We start from the raw sequence: 19,880 nt of genomic DNA, 5'->3' as shown, positions 1-19,880 counted from the left end.
TTGACTTGGCCATTCTAAGAAAGAGGAACCTAAAATAGGATGTGGTTTCACAATCCAAGGAATCGTCTGCCAGCAGCAGTGCCCTAGGATGACAAGGCAAAGTGTGAATCACACTGCTCCAAGACATTTCTGCATCCCACCAGGGATGCCTGGCCCCAGCTGGCACTGCCACCAGAGAATATCACTCTTAAATTAAACATGTCTGTAGCTGGGCACCACTATACATGCTTATCATCCCCACTACTCAGGAGGCTGAGGCAGGAGCATCACAAGAATGCATTTAACCTGGGCTACGTAGTGAAGCACTCTCTCAAAACAAATGAAAACTAAATGTCCTTTCAACTACTTTCAAAAGTCATTTAAATACAGGAGCTGTGATGTTACAGTAGGTAGGGAAGTTGCATGGGATTGCTTTCCTTTTTTTGTAGTGCTGGGGATGGAACCCAGGGTCTTGTGCATGTTAATTATCTCTAATACTCAGTGACCTCCTCCAAAAACTTTGATATATTTTATTTCATTAATAATAAAAACTTTTATTCACCAAAAAGAGATTATATACCAAGAGAAAAGATGACTCAGAGTAGGAAGAAAACATTTCCACTTCATTTAATCCACAAGGAATAGAATGTAGAATATATAGATTCTATAAAGTAACAAGAATAAGATAAATGACCCCACAGGAAATATGCCAAGGTTATAAGTAGGATTTCTGCAAAAGCTAAACATTTTCTGAATTATCAATGAAAAGCAATTTAATCAAGGTAAGCCAATTTCATAACCATCAGATTGGCAAAAATGAGTAAGTTTGACGATAGCAATTGCTGAGGGTAATTTGGAGATCAAGCATGAGCTCACAGATGGGCAGCACCACGTTGAGGAAAACATGGGGTTACTTGAGCAAGTGATGGATTTATACCTATCATAGGTTTCACTACATGGAACTCTTGGTCACTTGAAATGTAGATAGTGCACAATTGAGGAATGAACTTCAAAACATTCTGTTTGTTTGGGAGGCAGCTCAGTAGTAGAGCAATTGTTTCACATTGCACAAGGCCCTGGGTGCCATCCTCAGAATTGCACCTCATCCCACACCCAAAATAACCCACAGTTTATTTAATTTACATTAATTGAAGTTTAGAAATTGACACCTGGTCTTTATCAGAAAATCTCTATTTGCTCTATTTGTTTGGAACAACTTGGGTTGGTGAATATTTTTAACCTGTAAATAGTGTAAAAATTTTGAGTAGACAAAATAGTTCTTATGGTATTTGTTTGGGTTGAGCTGGGGATAGAACCCAGGGCCTTGAACATGTTAGGTAAGTGCTCTGACACTGAGCTAAACCACCATCCAAGACCAGTTATTTCTGATTAAAATCTGAAAGGGAAATGGCAGAAAACAAAAAGAAAAAGAAAAACTGGCAGTGAAATAAGCATAAACTATACAGAAGATTTCAAAGGCTCAATACTAAAAATAGTTGGAATATCTCTAGTATTTTTTCCTGTGTTGATTTCATGTCAACATGATGATAATTTGGATACATTGGATTAAATAAAATGCATTCTGAACCTTAATTTTACCTGTCTTTTCCCTTTTAATGTGTATATTTTTCCTTGACACCAAACATGAGGTTCACATACTGCTCTTGGACCAGCCTCCTCTCTGCTCCCAGGTGCAGGCTAGGAACCCAGTATAGGAATATACATTGTAGCATTTTTTGTAACAACTAAGGAAAATAGAAACAAACCTTCCCAGTTTATCACCATGATCAGGGCAAATACAAGGTGCTTTCTTTATACATGAAACACCTTGCAGGAGTCAAAGTGAATGTACTATTGCTACATGCATTCATCCACGTGGATGGATCTAAGGAACATAAATTGAGTAGCCAAATCAGGTTGTAGAAGATTCACTAGTTTAGGAAGGTTTAAGGCATTCAAAAATATTAGGACTTCTTGTGGATACAAATTAGTAGTAAAATCACTGATGGAGGCTATAGATAAACAGATTCCAGATGGTGGTGACCTGGAGGGAGAAGCTGGGAGTGAGGGAAGTAAGGAGCTGATCTGGTTCTGGAGTGTATGGAAGACAAAATTTCTCTGTAATGTTTTGTTATGTATGTGGTGGGGGCAGGTTTGGGGCTCAGTTCAACCAATATATCTCACCAAATCTTACTCACACACACACACACACACACACACACACACACACACACATAGAAGCACACACTCTGGGGTGCACACCTGTTACTCCAATTGCTTTGGAAGCTGAGACAGGAGGATTTCAAGTTCAAAGAGAGCTTCAGAAACTTATCAAAGCCCTAAATACCTCATGGAGACCTTGTGTCTAAATAAAATACAAATATAGGCTGGGGATGGGGCTCGATAGTTACATTCCCTTGGGTTCTATCCCTGTGGAGGAAAAAATCAATAAAAAGGATGGAGGATGTAGTTCAGTGTTAGAGTGTCCCTGGCTTAAATTCCCAGTATAAAAAATAAAAAATACAAATTTTGTCCAGTCATAGCCTTTGGCCTTTCTCGAATCCTGAGTTGTACCCCCAGCCACACTGCCATTTTTCCTTGAAAGCTGGTGGCCATGATAGTGTCTCCCTGATGCGTAATTTCCAGAGGAAAATTATTTGGTCTATGGCCCTGGGCCGGCTGTAAGGGAGGCAGATGTGTCCACCAGGGTGAGCGAGAGGCAGCCGAGTGCAGACAGTTATCTGGGGCAGTAGAAGCAGCAGCTACCTGGGCAGTGGGGGCCCTGTGGGAGGAGAACACCATGTGCCCACCTGCAAGCCCTCAGCCCTGAGCCTCACATTGCCTGAGGCCCCCATACACTACACTCAAGGACTCTCTGCCTTTGCTTCCTTTACATGTCACGTGGCCACAGAAAAATAACAAAGCAGAATGTCCCTGGGGATTGACTGTCTCATGGAATTCTGGACCGAGGAGGAGAAGAATCAGAGTGTGATGGTTGACTTCCTTCTGCCCACAGGGATCTACCTGAGCTTCCCTGTGTCCCGCAATGCCAACCTCAGCACCATCAAGCAGGTACTGCCTGGTCTCCTGTCATCTCTGGGAGCTCAGAAAGACAGAGGCATTGTTCCTCACACTTGAGAACCTCAGATGCAAATTTTGAAAAATATACAATATCAAGAACTGGTATAAGATGTATGGTTAAACTCCACTTACTATCCGAATTCAGCTTACCCCAGGGCAATGTGTTCCCCTCCCTTGTTACCAGAGGGCCAGCTACTAGCCTCAGTTGCCCTTAAGCCTCCAGTGCTGGAATGAAACTTTGAAAGTTTGACTCACATTATGCTGTCTGTCACTTTAGTGACCACAGTCTGCTCCCAGCCACATAAGGGCCTTTCAGGAATTTGTCTTTAAAACTTTTGCCAACATAGTGCCCATCATCCTTGGAAAGGGTCCTCAGGTTCATTGAATAAATTTCAGGATGAATTACTGAGTCAAAGCAATGAACATCTGCTTTGGTAGATGCTGTTCTGTGGCTTTCAATGGGGTTTATGCCACTTACAAATTTGGGTTTAATGGGTCATGCCTTGGACTGCCCAAGGGCAAGAATTTATTTCACAATTTTAAAAGCTATTATTGAGAACAAGAAAAAAATGATAGAAGCAATGGCCCACACTTGAGGGATTTTTTTACTGTCCTGGAAAATTTCTCTCTGCCTTCCTTTCATCCTTCCTTAAATTTTTCTACTTCAAAAGTAGCTGGGTGTGTCCCCAAATGTTCGGGTGGCTGAGTCAGGAGGATTGTAAGTTCAAAGCTAGCCTGAACAAAGTAGTGAGATTCAAAGCAATTAAGTGAGAACCTGTCACTAAATAAAATACAAAAAAGGGCTGAGGGTATGGCTCCATAGTTCAGTTTCCCTGAGTTCAATAATAATATTGGCCTATAAAATTTTGGAAAACAAGAATGAGAAGGAAGAGACCTGCCTGTGATCCTGCCATAGAAGACAGCCACAGGCACTACCTTAGCCATTTCTTGTTTCCTAACCACATTCTAACTAAATTGATTATGAACTTTCATGACTTGTTTTTCTGAGTGACCACAGTAACATCTTGTTCATATTCTAGTTCTTGTAAACATCATTATATTGTTCACTTGATGTGCTTACAGAACTTCAAACAATGTGCCTAAAGTTGAAACACTACAATAGCAGACTTGTCCCTGGGGTCCCATCTCTCACTTCATTGTGGTTTTGGTTTCTTTATATTTTTATTGATATGAAACTTTGTGGGCTACGTGTTATGTGTCACAGTGGTTCAGCTCTGCCATGGCTCAAGGCCACCATCACCTTGGTGGGGTGAAAGCAGCCCTAGATAATGTGTCTATGGTGGGCGTGGCTGCTCAGTCCCCAATCTCCACACATCAAGTCCTTCACAGAGCACAGGGACAGGAAGCTTGCTGACTAGCTGGTAGGTCCCAAAGGCGAAAGGGTTCCTAGGAAGCGATGCTTGGGGTCTCCCTTTGCCCTCTATGTGGCTCATGCAGAGTGGGATGCCCAGACTAGAGGCCTCTGCCTACCTCCTAGCAGCTGTCATGGCCAGCAAGGCTGACCATAACCATTCCTCCCAGATGCTGTGGCACGAAGCCCAGAATGAGCCCCTCTTCCACATGCTCAGTGACCCCAAGGCCTACGTGTTCACCTGTGTCAACCAGACCGCAGAGCAGCAGGAGCTAGAGGATGAGCAGCAGCGGCTGTGTGATGTCCGGCCCTTCCTGCCCATGCTGCGCTTGGTGACCCACGGGGGTGACCGCATGGAGAAGCTCATCAACTCACAGATCAGCCTCCTCATCGGCAAAGGTAGGGCTCAGAGATCAGCCCCCACCTTGGCAAGGTAGGGCACACCCAGGTGGCTGGTGCCACATGCACCTGCACTGAGCCTGTTCCTGCCCTACAGGCCTCCACGAGTTTGACTGCCTGCAAGACCCAGAAGTGAATGACTTCCACACTAAGATGCGCCAGTTCAGCAAGGAGGCGGCTGCCCGCCGGCAGCAGCTGGGCTGGGAGGCCTGGCTGCAATACAGCTTTCCCCTACAGCTGGAGCCCTCCACCAGGAGCTGGGGGGACAGCAACACATCTCAAATCTCCAACCCAGACCTGCTAGTCAATGTCAAATTTGAGGGCAGCAGGGTGAGCCCATAGCCCATGTCCTAGGGAGGCTGCCCCAGCTGTGGCACATGGACTGCTGTGCCCATGGGGACCTTCCACTGATAAAACACTCCAGTGTCCCAGGCCCCCAAATTTCCCTTCACTCACTGGCATCACACAGCATTTGCCAGGTATGCAGGCATACAAGGGGTGTAGTCAAGCATCCCACCAGGTAAGCTCCCCAAGGCTGAATTGGTCCCTTAATTCACTAGACAAGTGTTTCCTGGGTATCTGATGTTACTTTCACCAGTGAATGACCCAGGCCCTGCCCTTGTGGGACTCACACTTGGGGATACCCAATAAAGGCAGGCAGGTGTCCTTGCCTCTTTTCCCCAGAAGCCCATGGACCTGAGAGCAGCATGCCAACACTCCCTCCTCCCCACAGGAGAGCTTCACCATCCAGGTGTCCATCAAGGATGTGCCCCTAGCGCTGATGGCCTATGCCCTCCAGAAGAAGGCCAAGGTGTACCAGCACCTCACAATGGAGCAGCCTAGGACTATGTGCTGCAGGTGAATGGGCGGCATGAGTACCTCTATGGCAGCTACCTGCTCTGTCAGTTCCAGGTGAGGCCTGCAAGGAGCCCTCTGCACTCTGGGATCCCTACCACTCTAGAAGGGGCCAGCATAGGAGTGAGAGAGCCGGACTGTGGGTCTCGCTTGGTTCCAGGGAAAGGATATACCACACATTGACGGTTCAACCTTACACTCTCATCTCAGTACATATGCAGCTGCCTGCACAGCGGACTGACCCCCCACCTGACCATGGTGCACTCCTCCTCCATCCTTGCCATGCGGGATGAGCAGAGCAAACAGGCCCCTCAGGTCCAGAAACCACACACCAAACCACCCCCGATTCCCATGAAGAAGGTGAGATGGTGTCCATCCCTTTCTTACCCTCTTTCTCTTCCTCCCTCCTTTTGGCCAATCCTAGAGCCTCTTGGGCAGCACCAGTGCTAGGCATTGATCTAGGGGACTTTGGATGGTGCAGTACTTTTGGAGAGTCCTAGGGCCTTGAGCTGACACCCAGGGTAGAGTCCTGTCTGAGCTACTATGATCCCAGATTGCCTACTTCTCTGCAGATCTCAGGGGGGCTAGGGCCCCTGGGCCCGTGTGTGGCAGATTGGTAAAGGATGGTGTTAGTGACAAGTTTCTGAACCTTGCCACAAAGTTGTGACCCTCTCCCCAGCCTTTCAGCAGCCAGGGGAATGAGCTGGGATTTAAGCCTCGCTCCTCTCCTCTCTAGCACTCCTCTGTGTCCCTGTGGTCGCTGGGGAAGCCTTTCTGCATTGAGCTGATACAGGGCAGCAAAATCAATGCTGATGAGCAGATGAAGGTAGGGGCTCGGGTACCAGGTGAGTGGACAGGTGTTTTTTTTTTTGCACAAACAGGGTGTGCTGTAGCCTGGAGGGGCAGCAGAGAAAGAAGAGTGGGAGGGTGTCACACAAAAGTCACCTGGACACATTACTCATTATCTCTGCCTGGGTTGGCTGTGAACCACATCCAAACAATAAGAGGGGAGGAGAGCAGGCCAGCAGGCCAGGGAGGCCAATTAATGGAAACCTGGGCCAATCAACTTGTGGGTATTTGACTTTGGTGGAGCTTATGGAATCAGGCACAGCCCATTGAAGTAGGAGGCCCAGTCAGAGATGTGTAAGGCACCATAGAAGCTGGCTGCAGCTGGGCTGAGGTGCTTCCAGGGGTTACCCACCAGGGGTGCCCAGAGTCTGGGGGACAGTGCACATGGTTCCCCCTGGAAGCTGGGCCCCCATGGGCTTGGGAAACAGTGCCCTGTTGTCTCTTCAAAAAGCACTTTCATGGCTCCTTTGCACTCAGAACCACCTGCAGAGGTGGATTTATTGTCCTACATCTGGGAGGTAATGCCTGTCTGGGTCCACAGAGCGTAGCATGTCTTGCCTGGGTCTCTTTTTTTGGCATTACTTTACCATCTGGGAAGGAGGGTGTGTCTGCAGGAGTCATGGAGGATTGGGTGGGAGCAGCTCTGGGGATGGGCTGGCAGGTTGGAACTGGAACAGGTGCAATGGAGACTGGTCAGGCAGTCTTACGAGCCACATGAGGCTCAGAAGATGCTAGGCATGAAGGTAGCCAGAGCTGTTAGAACCAGAAGGGACCCTGGAACTCCTGAACCCTGATGAGGAAACTGAGGTTCTGAGTTGACCCACAGAGTCAAGTGTACTGAGACTGGCTTGCCCCAGCACAGCCTGGGGTACCAATTCCCCAAGACACCCCACCACTGAGCTGCCAGCCTCCACTCTGCTGGACCACTCTCAATGCAAGAAGTAGATTTGGACCCCTGTGTAAATGGGGAACTTCAAGTAGAGGATTGGAACTTTAGATGGGGTGGGGCCTTCATTCCCTCACCCATGCCCTGTACCCCTTCCTCAGCTGGTGGTGCAGGCCGGGCTCTTCCATGGCAATGAGATGCTGTGCAAGACGATGTCCAGCTTGGAGGTGAGCGTGTGCTCAGAGCCCACGTGGAAGCAGCATCTGGAGTTTGACATCAACATCTGTGACCTGCCGTGCATGGCCCGGCTCTGTTTTGCACTCTATGCGGTGATGGAGAAGGCCAAGAAGGTGTGCTCCAGCAAGAAAAAGTCCAAGAAGGTGGTGGATTGGGCTGACTGGGAGAGGCCCAGGCCTCAGACGCCCAGTGAAACCCATTGCTGGGGCCTCTTGCTATCCTGCTCCCACAGGCAGGCACCCTGAGGACAGGGGTCCTGGGAGAGCCTGGGGACCCCAGTCTCCCTGCCCACCCTAGTCTGGCTCCTTAGTCTGGCTTCCTGTGCTGCCTGAGTGATAGCTCATGAGTTGCCTGACTTGAAATATCTAGCCCAGACCTGTGGTCCTTAGGGGTCCTGGAGGCAGCTCCCTTGGTGGAAGGACAGTGTTCTCAGGAGGACAGAAATGATGAGTTAGTGGCTGCCTGGGGAGAGTGTAGCTGGGCCCCAAGTCACTAGACCCAGGATGTAACTTGCCCCTTGACCTAGGCCAGCAATGGGACTGGTGGGCTTACTCAAGTGTCTCTGGATTCTGGGTGTGAAGATGCAGGCAGCCAGGAAGGAATCTTGTTGGCTTAATTACTGAAACTCGAGAGGAAAGCAGGAGCGGGTCCTTCCCCTCCTCCTGGATCTAACTTGGAGACCTTCCATGGAGTCTGGATCTTCTCTCCTGGTTGGCCTGGAGACTGGTTCCATTCTGCATACGAACAAGAACAGGCTCACTCTGATCTGTAGTATCCTTCTCCAGGACTGCCCAATCGCCTGGGCCAACCTCATGCTATTTGACTACAAGGACCAGCTCAAGACTGGGGAGCTCTGCCTCTACATGTGACCCTCTGTCCCAGGTGGACCCAGGCCCAGCAGGGAGAGGCTCTTGGAGGGTGAGGGATCCAGAATTGGTTCCCCTACAACTACATCTGTCCCTGCCTTCAGATGAGAAAGAAGACCTGCTGAACCCCATGGGTACCGTGCATAGCAATCCCAACACAGAGAGTGCTGTCACCCTGGTCATCTACCTGCCCGAGGTGGCCCCTCACCCTGTGTACTACCCTGCCCTGGAGAAGGTCAGTGGGGTCCTTCCTGGAAGCTGAGCGCTAACCAGGAGCTTTCCTGGAACTCCTCAGAGGGGGTTCCCTGGCCACCCCAGGCTTTGCCCCTTGCTGGGGGCTGGGTCATCATGTTGATTTGAGGCCTTCCAGTAGCTGTGTGGCCCACCAGGGGATGTTGGTGATGTCTGATGACATTTTGCTGTCACAACCAATGGGAGAGGTACTACTGGCCTGTGGCAGGCTGAGCCTGGAAATGCTACTGAATGCCCTGCAGTGTGCAGGAGGGCTCCCACCAGCAAGAGTGGTTGGCAGTGGTGCTGAGGTGCAGATGTCCTGCCTAGAGCCCTGCCAGTGCTGGCCCAGGCCTGGGGAGCTCTCAGCAGGGACACTTGTTGCAGATCCTGGAGCTGGGACATCATGGGGAGCGTGGGCCTACCACCAAGGAGGAGGTGAGCTGGGATGCTGGTGGGGCATGGAGCCAGGTGCTGGGCTGGAGGCCTCACTCTACCTGCACCCCTTAGCAGCTGCAGCTACAGGGAATCCTGGAGCGGCGGGGGTCGGGAGAGCTGTATGAGCATGTGAAGGACCTGGTGTGGAAGATGCAGCATGAAATGCAGGAGCACTTCCCAGAGGCTCTGGCCCACCTGCTGCTCGTGACCAAGTGGAACAAGCACGAGGATGTGGCCCAGGTGGGTGGAGAGGGGCACCAGGGGCATAGCTGGAGTAGAGAGATAGCAGTGGGCCGCCCACCACCTGACTGCAAAGCGTCCTCCAGATGCTCTACCTGCTGTGCTCCTGGCCTGAGCTTCCTGTCCTGAATGCCCTGGAGCTGCTGGACTTCAGCTTCCCTGACTGCCACGTGGGCTCCTTTGCCATCAGGTCCCTGCAGAAACTGACGTGAGTCCCAGCTGGGCACTGAGGCCCACGGGCTGCCAGCTCCTCACTAAGACAGCTTGCCCTGGGCAACCAGGAAGTGGATGCTGGGTGGAGATGAGCCTAGGCTGGCCTCACCCTCTTTCCAGTCACCTGCCAGCTGGAGACCTCTGTCCTGAGTTTCAGAACCCCAAACTCAACCAGCCTTCCTCCCCTTCAGGGACGACGAGCTTTTCCAGTGCTTGCTGCAGCTGGTGCAGGTCCTCAAGTACAAGTCCTACCTGGACTGCGAACTGACCCAATTCTTGTTGGACCGGGCTCTGGCCAACCGAAAGATTGGCCACTTCCTCTTCTGGCATCTTCGGTAGCTGGATGCACGCTGATTCCTTGGGAACCTAGAAAGGCCATGGAGGATGAGGCTCTCCTGGCCTGCTGACCTCATGTTTACTGGGCTGGGGAGGGGCTATGTTCCACTCCTGGCCATTCTCAGCCCCGTCTTCTCCCTCTAGCTCTGAGATGCATGTGCCGTCCGTGGCCTTGCGTTTTGGCCTCATCATGGAGGCCTACTTCAGGGGCAGCATCCACCATATGAAGGTGCTTATGAAACAGGTGAGGCTCAGAGTGCCTGTGCCTGAGGCAGGCTCCCCTTCCAGGCCCCTTCACAGTCATACTCCTGGTTCTGGTTCAGGCTCTTATGCACTGCTACTACTCCATTCTGCCCACCAGGCAGAAGCACTGAGCAAGCTGAAGGCCCTGAGCGACTTTGTGAAAGTGAGCTCCCAGAAGACCACCAAGCCCCAAACTAAGGAGCTAATGCACTTGTACATGCACCAGGATACTTACATAGAGGCCCTTTCACACTTGCAGTCGCCATTGGACCCCAGCACAATGCTTGCAGAAATCTGGTGAGTCCCAGGCCTAGCCCCACGTGGAGCCAGGCCCTAAACCCCCTCCTCCACCCTAAAACCCCTCCCCCACCCTAAACCCCCTCTCCCACCCTAAGCCCACAATGGCCGAGACCAACACTGCCCTCTGCCTGCAGTGTGGAAAGGTGCACCTTCATGGACTCCAAGATGAAACCCCTGTGGATCATATACAGCAGTGAGGAGGCAGGCAGTGCTGACAGCATTGGCATCATCTTTAAGAATGGGGATGGTGAGCCAGGCTGGGCAGGGCACATGCTGAGGCCTTGGCCTTCTTACCTAGGCCCATACTGCTCTGTGGTAAGGCCCCAGGGGGGTTCCCTGAGAAGACAGAGCTCAGATACTCTGAGCCTTGCATGGGTGTATAACCCACTAGAAACTCCCGCCCTTCCAGACCTCCGCCAGGACATGCTGACTCTGCAGATGATCCAGCTCATGGATGCCCTGTGGAAGCAGGAGGGCTTGGACCTAAGGTGGGGCCTCTGTCCATCACCTGTGTGTTTGGATCTCTATCTGGCCTCAGAGCCGGTGCCTCTGGAGGAGTTCCTGGTCTAAACTGACACCTCCATGTTGACTGTGAGAGGGGCTGCTCTCACAAAAGGGTTAGGGCAGCTGGAGGGGTTTGGGTAAGGCCATTCCTAGGGCTTGCTCCTATTTCCTGGTTTCCTACCCCTTGGGGAGCAGTACCACCTTCTTCCAAGCTCGCAGACTCATTCTCTTCAGAGCAAACATGAGGCCAGCCAAGGTGTGCTCTGCATCTTGGGTGCCAGTTGTGTGTCTCTGAGGCACCTTCCCCAGGGCCCCATATCCCTTCTGGAATCCTCAGGAACTTGAGCAGTGTCCCCTGTGATTTTGTTGGGCGCCTCAATTTCCTGGGGGATCCCGGTCCAGTATCCCCAGAGAATGTCCTTAACCCTAGTGTCTCCCTGTGCCTCCTCTTATGTACTAGGATGACCCCCTATGGCTGCCTTCCCACTGGTGACTGCATGGGCCTCATTGAGGTGGTGCAGCACTCGGACACCATTGCCAACATTCAGCTGAACCAGAGCAATCTGGCTGCCATGGCTGCCTTCAACAAGGATGCCCTGCTCAACTGGCTCAAGTCCAAGAACCCTGGGTAGGCTTTCTTATTCCTGGGAGAGGCTTGATAGAGTGGAAGGTGAGGGAAGGCCTGTGACAGTTTCCATGGCTGCTTGGCTCAGCTGAGCATTGTCCCACATCTGATTTGGGGCAGGACAGAGATGTCACTGTTCCTGTGTGTCCATTTTTCATGGCTGTGTTATGCTACTTAACTCTTTGGGCATTAAAACCACCACCATATTTAGTCACAAATATGTAGCTTGAGTGGGTTCTGCTGAGTGTTTCTGCTGTGGTTTGAAATAGCTGGTGCTATGGCTAGCATCTGTGATATTGCCTGAGCCCAGAGTATCTACCAAAGACCCAGTTACATACCTAGGGTCTTTGCTGTAAGTTGTGCCTCTTTATGCAGCCTCTCTTCATCTAACACATAGACCTTGGCTTCTCTGCATGGTATTGCGTAGAGAAGGGGCAATTTCAAGCTGGGCATGGTGACCTATGCTCCAGAATAATGTCCTCCTTCTTGATTAATAAAAGGCTAGATTCAAGAGGAGGGAAAATGTAAGGAGCCCTGGTTTTCAATCTTCCCCACCCAGAGAAGCCCTGGATCGAGCCATTGAGGAGTTCACCCTCTCCTGTGCTGGCTACTGTGTGGCCACATAAGTGCTGGGCATCGGTGACCGGCACAGTGACAACATCATGATCCATGAGAATGGGCAGGTAAGGGGCACTGTGTTCAGCTGCCCAGTGAGCTTGTCCTACATGCCTGGCCCAGTGGTCTCTCTGCCCTGCCCACAGCTCCCAGAAGAGTGCCCCAAGTCCTGCTGACTTCCTATAACCAGAAACTCTCTTTGTGAAGCCTATTCAATAGCTGCCCTTCCCTCCCTTCAGCTATTTCATATTGACTTTGGCCACTTTCTGGGGAATTTCAAGACCAAGTTTGGAATCAATCGTGAGCGAGTCCCATTCATCCTCACCCATGACTTTGTCCACGTGATTCAGCACGGAAAGTCTAGTAATAATGAGAAGTTTGAAAGGTGAGGGTGCCCAGGGCCCCAGGGAGGGGACAGTGTCCAGACAGGGGTAGGGATGGGGACATAGCCCTCAGCCTAACTTCCTGCCTCCACCCTGGGGGTTCTGCCTTATCTGCAGGTTCACCCCAACCCCAGAGTACACTGTTGGGCAGTGCAAACAGGAGGTCCATGGAAGGTGTAGGAGGCAGGCCCAGGCAGGGGCATTGGTTAGAGGATCTGGGTACACCCATAATACGACCAGGGGCAGACACTCAGGGGCAGGTGCTGGTTGGATGCAGAACCCCTGCTGGTTTGGGGCTGGGGGTGGCTGGGAGGACCCAGGGCTTTATCTATTTCCTCCTCCTCTGCAGGTTTCGAGGGTACTGTGAACAGGCCTACAGCATTCTGCGGCATCATGGGCTCCTCTTCCTCCAACTCTTTGCTCTGATGCGGACAGCAGGCTTGCCTGAGCTCAGCTCCTCCAAAGACATCCAGTATCTGAAGGTATGCCAGCACAGGGCCACACCAGACTGGAGCCCAGGGTCTACCACATACTTCCCAAGGCCTGCCTGAACCTCTACAGCTGCGGAGGAGTCTGCCTCCCCTATATATAGTATAAAAAATGAGCTTGGCAGAGCTCATCCTGGTCAGAGTGCATCTTGTCTGAACAGCTCAGGGACCTAGGAGATTCACCTCACAGATGGGAACCCTCATGCCATCCCAGGCCTAGCAGTGCAGTATGGTGGGAAGTGGCCAGAGTGGTGTGCTCCCTGGGCCTAGTCCCGCCCCGTTGCAGGTGAACTGTGATCTTTTTTGGTCATCCCATGTGTCCTCAGTGTCTTTCATGCATGAGATAAAGTCCCTTGTAGGTTTGCAAGACACTTTCCATTCTTGTCTTTTCAGTTGGTGAGAGGCAGAGTGGGAGGGGGTGTATTCCCTAACGCTTCTCCTGCCCTTCACTTAGCTAAGGTGAGGCCGCCTGACCATCTGCTTGCAGTTCTTTTAGGAAGGAATTTGAACAACCCGAGGGGGCAGTAGTACAGGGAGGCAGAATGGATTGCAGATGCAGCAGGGTCAGGACCCCTGAATGTTGATGCAGTTTTGATGATTCTGTCCCAGGACACTCTGGCACTGGGTAAGACAGAGGAGGAGGGGCTGAAGGATTTCCGGGTGAAGTTCAATGAAGCCCTGAGGGAGAGCTGGAAGACCAAAGTGAACTGGCTGGCCCACAACCTGACCAAAGACAACCGGCAATAGTGGCCACCTCTGAGCCACCACAGGCTGGCAAACCTGTTCTGAGGACAGCTACCCTTGGTTGTCCTAGATGGGGCCTACACCTGAACTGCACCTCATGGGAAAGAACAAGACAATTGCCTTTTGTTTACACTAGTTATTTAGACAGACAGGAAATGTTTAAAGATGATGGGGAAATGTGATGGACATTATTATCCAAAGTAGATGTATGAAGACACAAATTGGTGTAAATATACTTTGTATACAACAAGAGATATGAAAAATTGTGCTCTATTTGTATAATAAGAATTGTAATATATTCCGCTGTTATATAAAAAAAATAATAAAGAACCAAACAGCCAGGGATGGGGTTGTAAGCTCAGTAGTACAGTGCTTGCCTTGCACGTGTGAGGTGCTGGTTTTAATCTTCAGCACCACATAAAAATAAATTAAAAATAAAGGTATTTTTCCATCTACAAGTAAAAAATAAAAAAAGAACCAAACACCATAAATGCAAATGCACCTTTGTGCAGAGGAGGGGTGCTGCACTGTGTCCAAGCACTGTGAGTTGGGCACCTTGAGGTTGTAACTTGCTCTTGTCTTAGGATGGGCATTCCAGGTCTTCCAGCTGGTGGATCTTGCCCAGCAAAAACTGACCTCCTCTTGGGGAAGAATTGTTCCCAGGCTCCCCACCTAGCAGTTACTTGGCCTCCTGTCCACTTAGGACATCTCAATCCCCAGATCACCTTCTGCCACCTGTGTGGCCCACCCTGTGTGTTCTCCATTGACCAAGTCCTGGGCAGCTCCCAAAGAAGCCAGGGTACCCTGTAGACACAGGGATGCTTGCTCTTCACTGCTAAAGTGACTCTCAGGTAGAGTGTGCCCTCACCTCTTTCACCTTCAGGTAAGAAAACAATACCACTTTATTTACTGAACCTCTATAGCTGCAGAGGAGCCTGGCTCCCCTATGTATAGTAGAAAAAATGAACTTGGCAGAGCTCCTCCTGGTCAGGGTGAAAGGTCAGAGGGGTTCAGTGTAGTGATGTGTGAATAGGCTGCCTGCTCTGGCAGGTTTAACGGAGGGATGGGGTTGATGTTCCCCCAGGGCTCACCTTTGAGGAACCATCTGGGAATAATCTTGGGCCATGTGAGGCGGGGTCTTTCTCTCTGAGGGTACTTGCTCTGAGATAGTCCAAGCTTAGCCTCAGTAATCCCAAAGGGCTCGACAAGAGAAACTGTCCCTACTGCAGGTTGCTTTTATAGTCTTATGCTCTTGGCTCAAAAAGAAATCAAGGGAAAACAAAGATTAAACAAGGCAGTAAACAGGCATCACTCCAGCTGTAGTTAGAACCAGAACATTACTGTAGTGTACACACTTTCCCATTTAGCATCAATACATGCATCTGGGCAGGAAAACCAAGGCACTACAGACCACATGAGAACATCCCTCTCTTTTAGCTTCTACCAGTGTGTAGACGGCATCTACATAGCCTGCATGTGGATGGGCAGCCACACAACAGCACAGCCATCCTTAAGACGGGCAGTGAGGATACAGGGGCAGTGTGCAGGATGATCCCCAGGTTTACAGTCTAGCATCTGACATGTACATGAAGATTAATGTTCTTTGTGGCTATAGCCCCAACTTCTTTCTCTCCTTGACCTTCCCATGGATCAGAGCAGCAGGACTCCTGGCTACTGGCGTGAGGATCTGACCCCAATGCAGGGGCATTCTGCAGGAGCAACCCACAGGGGCTGGGGTGGGGTAGAAGCATACTGTTTTGGAATATTGTAGCACTCTGCCTTCCTCCATTATGAGTGCAGATCCCTCAGGAAACCACTGCTATCTCCCAAACCAAGTGGTCAAGTGATCTGCACCACAGCTTTCAGTTTCAATGAACTGAAGAGAACTTCACCAGCAGGAAACTGTACATTTATGAAGCCTCAGTACAGGAACACAAAGCCTGGGTGACAGAAAAGGAAGCTTCTGGTCCTGAGAGGAGTGCATGAGAAGCCAGGGACCCCACAGCTCCCATCCCCATCATGACGCTAGAAGTGTGCAGAACCCTAAAGACGAAGACCCATTTCCAATCTTCAAACACAAACCACTACTCTGGTCCCAAACAGCACACCAAATCCTACATAGCCTCATGCCTAGACCAGAGTGAGTAGGCCTCCCCTCCTAATTTCCCAAGGGAGAGGGAACAGAAGCAGAATCACTGCACTTGGCATCCTAGTCCTGAGTAAACTAGCACAGAAGGACACAGAGAATTACAATGTATTTTAAAAGCATTAAAAAGTCAGTTGATCATCTACATATTAACCCCATTCTACCACTTGTAAAAGCACTAGTTTGGAAAAAATAAATAAAGACCTTCAAAAAGAAAAAATGATTACCAATTTTTACTCTTTGTCAGCTAGTCTAGTCACTGCAACTTTTCTGGAGGTGCAAGAGGTGGGCAACTCACTGGATGGCAGGAGTCTGGGGTGCTACAGCTCCTGAGCTGACAGGACGTGGCAGGGAGGAGAGTCAACTCCTGGCTTTTGGGAAAAAGAGATGCAGCAGGTGTGGGCAGGTGGTGGGAGCCTACAGTCCCACACACTGGGAATGGAAGGATAATCAGAAATGGGGGTCTTCAGACCTGCTGGCTGAAGAGATTTTGTACATGGAGGACCTACTGGCTAGGAGCTGGGTAGCAGACATTCTGAGGTGGGGATGCAAGATTCCAGATTGCACTCAGTAGATGAGTGTGGAGCTTTCCCACTTCAGCTGCTGATGCTGGTTGAAGTTCTGGCTCTACCCAGGGCCACCCTTCTTCCCCTCACAGCTCTCCCACTGTTCAATAATGATGTCTTCCTCCTCCTCCCCTCCAGCCTCACACTGCTCTTTCTCTTCCTCCTCCTCACCACTGTGCTAGTACTGGTAGGTCTGCGAGTCCAGCTCATGGTCAAGTCACCAAGTGTCCACCTTCCAGTAGCAGCAGCAGAAGGGAGATGTCCCCCAGTGAGGGAGACTGTCCAGGGAAAGGGGCCTAGGCCTCACTGGAAGTGGCCTCTCCATGGAGTCCAGGCATGCAGAGAGTTCCTGGATGGGGATGCTCAGTTCCCTCCTTGGAGCACTGTCTCTGCATAGAGTGGGAGGAGCACCAGCCTGAGGCCAGCTCATCTCTGCACTTACACTTACTAGGTTGTATGAACTTCAGTAAGGCCTCCCTGAGCCTCAGATTACCCCCTTGGATTTGAGGATCCTAGCTCACCAAGTTGTGTGGTTATAAGGTGCAGGCACATGAACACAGAGGAGCCTGGCATACAGTGCTCTGCAGCCTGGGGCCTTGTCTGCTCCTACCTCCTTTTGGAGTTCATGGTGATGGTCAAGGCAGAGTCATTGCCATCCACCTCATTCTCCTTCCTTGTGTCCTGGTCCCATGAGGTTCACTGATGTGCAGCCCAGATATGAAACACCCCCAGGATGATCATAAACACCAGGAAGTAAATGCAAACAACAATCACCATTGTGTCAGGATTCAGGATGACTGTCAAGGAGAAAAAAGGACAAACAGGGCTGCAGAGAGGTCACCCAGATTGATGCTTCCCACCTGTCATTTGGGAAGGCACACTCCACCTGACCCTCAGAGATTAGAAAGCGCCAGGAAGAGCTTTGCATGGTCACAAATTGCTTGGTCACTGTGGCTGTGGACAGGCAATCATTCCCTTGTGTGTGATGGTGAGTGGGAACCATGCTGCCGTGTTCCCAGCCAGGTGGGACAGGGATATCTGCCTAAGCTCTGTGTAATGCTTAGTGTTTGCACCTAGGTGCCTCCGAAGTCCTGCCTGTAAATGATTGAGTACTGAGCAGGTTGTGGTCTGACAGGTAAACAAAGAAAGCATTGCTTAGGGTGAACAAACTGTGGTTGGGCAGCCATGTGGCTGGCATGTTCCACAGGATTGGCAGCATGGATCATGTTACCTACAGTGGACAGGAAGAAAGGATCACTAGGGATGAGCATCCTGACTGTTTCCAAGAGGAGAAAAGGGGCAGCAGAAGCTGTGAACAATGCTAGTCTGAGTAGTCCCTGGCCCCTGCTGTAAGAAAATGATGCATGTGTCAGTGACCAGAAAAAAACAAACAAACAAAAACAAAACAAAAAAAAACACTTGTAAGAAGTTAGAAACCACTGTAAATCTGATGTTGTTCCATGTCCAAGAAACAGCACTTTTCTATTTTTTTCATTTTTTCAAAAGAGAGAGTGAGAGAGAGAGAGAGAATTTTTTTAATATTTATTTTTTAGTTTCTGGCAGACACAACATCTTTGTTTGTATATGGTGCTAAGGATCGAACCCGGGCTGCACGCATGCCAGGCAAGCACGCTACCACTTGAGCCACATCCCCAGCCCAGCACTTTTCTAATAACAACAAATAAACAAACAAAAACAAAACAAAACAAAACAAAAAATTTGTAAGCACTTAGAAACCACTGTAAATGTGATGTTGTTCCATGTCCATGAAATAGCACTTTTCTAATAATTCCTTTATAGTTAACTTTATAAAATAATCCATCCATGAGAGCAGAGTGGCAAAGCAACCTCAGGTCCTAGTCACTTGGGAAGTGGGTGGTTTAGACATTTCCCCTGCCTTACCCCAAAACCTAGAAACTGGAAAGCTGACACAATTCAAAATCTTTTTTCCTTTCATGGTAAAGATGCTCAGTTGCTAATAACAACCCTGGATCCAATTCCCCAGACCACAGAGCCCTTGAGCAATGAGAAAGCCACAAGAGATGCTGATGAAGGCTTCAGAGCAGGGTGGTGCTCTCCCTGCTGTGGTCTGACAGTGACCACTGCAAGCTAGGGCAGTGTTAGCCCTGTGTGTGGAGGGTCCCTGCATCAGTTCAAGGACCCAACTTCACTGCCAACAGAGCCAGTGATATGACACCACTACAAGGATCCTTTAGTTAACCAGCTGCTGTTCTTTATAGAAGAGCGTCCTTGTGTCTCATGTGTGAAAACTTTAGCAACAACCTTGTCCCTTCCTGTGGTATTCCCTGACACTTGCTCTCTATCACCTCCCACTAGGGTTCCTCAGGCTCTCACTTAGAATGCAGCAGATGGTGGAATGGAGCAGCAGCCCAACCTGTCAGTACAGACTGCACAGGTCTAACCACAGCAGGCCAGGCTGAAGAAGGCCACCACTCCTGGGGTAAGCCTCATTTGCCATGATGAAGTGTGCTAAGGTGTGTCTACAAACATCAGGGCCAAGAGACAGGGCCCTCTGTCACCACCACAGCTGGCTCTTCTGGGTAGGAGCCCTATACACTCCCCCCTCCAGAGGTGAGGCCCCTCTAACCTGGGTGTGGGTGAGGGAGATCCACCCCTCCGCACCCAGGGGAGAGGGCACTCCCCCCTGGGGGGGGAGGGAGGCCTCTCCATCCTGGGTGTTGGGGTGGGTGGAGGAGCTCCTGCCCCCCACCCCTCACCTAGGGGAGAGGGCACTCCCCAGTCTGAGGAAGAGGCCCCTCCAACCTGGGTGTCGAGGGGGTGGGAGCTCCACCTCCGCACGCAGGTAGAGGGCATTCCTTCCTCTGGAGAGCATGCCCCACTAACCTGGGTGTGTGGGGGGGGGAGCTCCCACTCCGCACCCAGGGGAGACGGCTCTCCCGACTCCAGGGGAAGGTCCCTCTAACCTGGGTGTTTGGGGGGAGCTCCCCCCCTCCACACCCAGGGGAGAGGGCACTCCACCCTCCAGGGGATAGGCCCCTCTAACCTGGGTGTCCAGGGGAGCTCCCCAGCGCACCCAGCATAGAGAGCACTGCCCCCTCCAGGGATGCGGCCTCTCTAACCCGGGTGTCAGGAAGAGCTCTCCAGCATACCCAGGGTGAGGGGCACACCCACCTCCAGTCGAGAGGCCCCTCTAACCTGGGTGTCAGGGGGAATTCCCCAGTGCACCCAGGGCACAGGGGCACTCCCCACTCTAACCATAACCGTAACCCTCCTGGGGGAGGCCCCTGGAAGCTGGGTGTCGG

At 50.8% G+C, this 19,880-nt stretch overlaps 1 protein-coding gene across 1 annotated transcript; it reads left to right on the top strand.

Annotated features, from left to right (window-relative positions):
* The first annotated feature begins 2,907 nt into the window (after positions 1-2,907).
* LOC143409498 (phosphatidylinositol 4,5-bisphosphate 3-kinase catalytic subunit delta isoform-like) lies at positions 2,908-13,887 on the top strand. Its single transcript, XM_076869810.1, is given in 23 exon segments — positions 2,908-3,051; positions 4,603-4,831; positions 4,929-5,161; positions 5,565-5,670; positions 5,673-5,743; positions 5,897-6,046; positions 6,423-6,512; positions 7,583-7,804; positions 8,444-8,540; positions 8,629-8,759; positions 9,143-9,193; positions 9,266-9,433; positions 9,520-9,641; positions 9,838-9,981; positions 10,127-10,226; positions 10,344-10,522; positions 10,660-10,772; positions 10,935-11,013; positions 11,490-11,657; positions 12,214-12,337; positions 12,509-12,654; positions 13,002-13,134; positions 13,750-13,887. Coding segments are annotated over 23 exon segments (3,138 nt in total).
* The last annotated feature ends 5,993 nt before the right edge of the window (positions 13,888-19,880 follow it).

This window comes from Callospermophilus lateralis, chromosome 11, assembly GCF_048772815.1.
Source record: "Callospermophilus lateralis isolate mCalLat2 chromosome 11, mCalLat2.hap1, whole genome shotgun sequence".
Lineage (NCBI taxonomy): Eukaryota > Metazoa > Chordata > Mammalia > Rodentia > Sciuridae > Callospermophilus > Callospermophilus lateralis.
The sequence above is the reverse complement of the archived record's forward strand: the minus strand, read 5'-3'. Positions and strand labels throughout refer to the sequence as shown.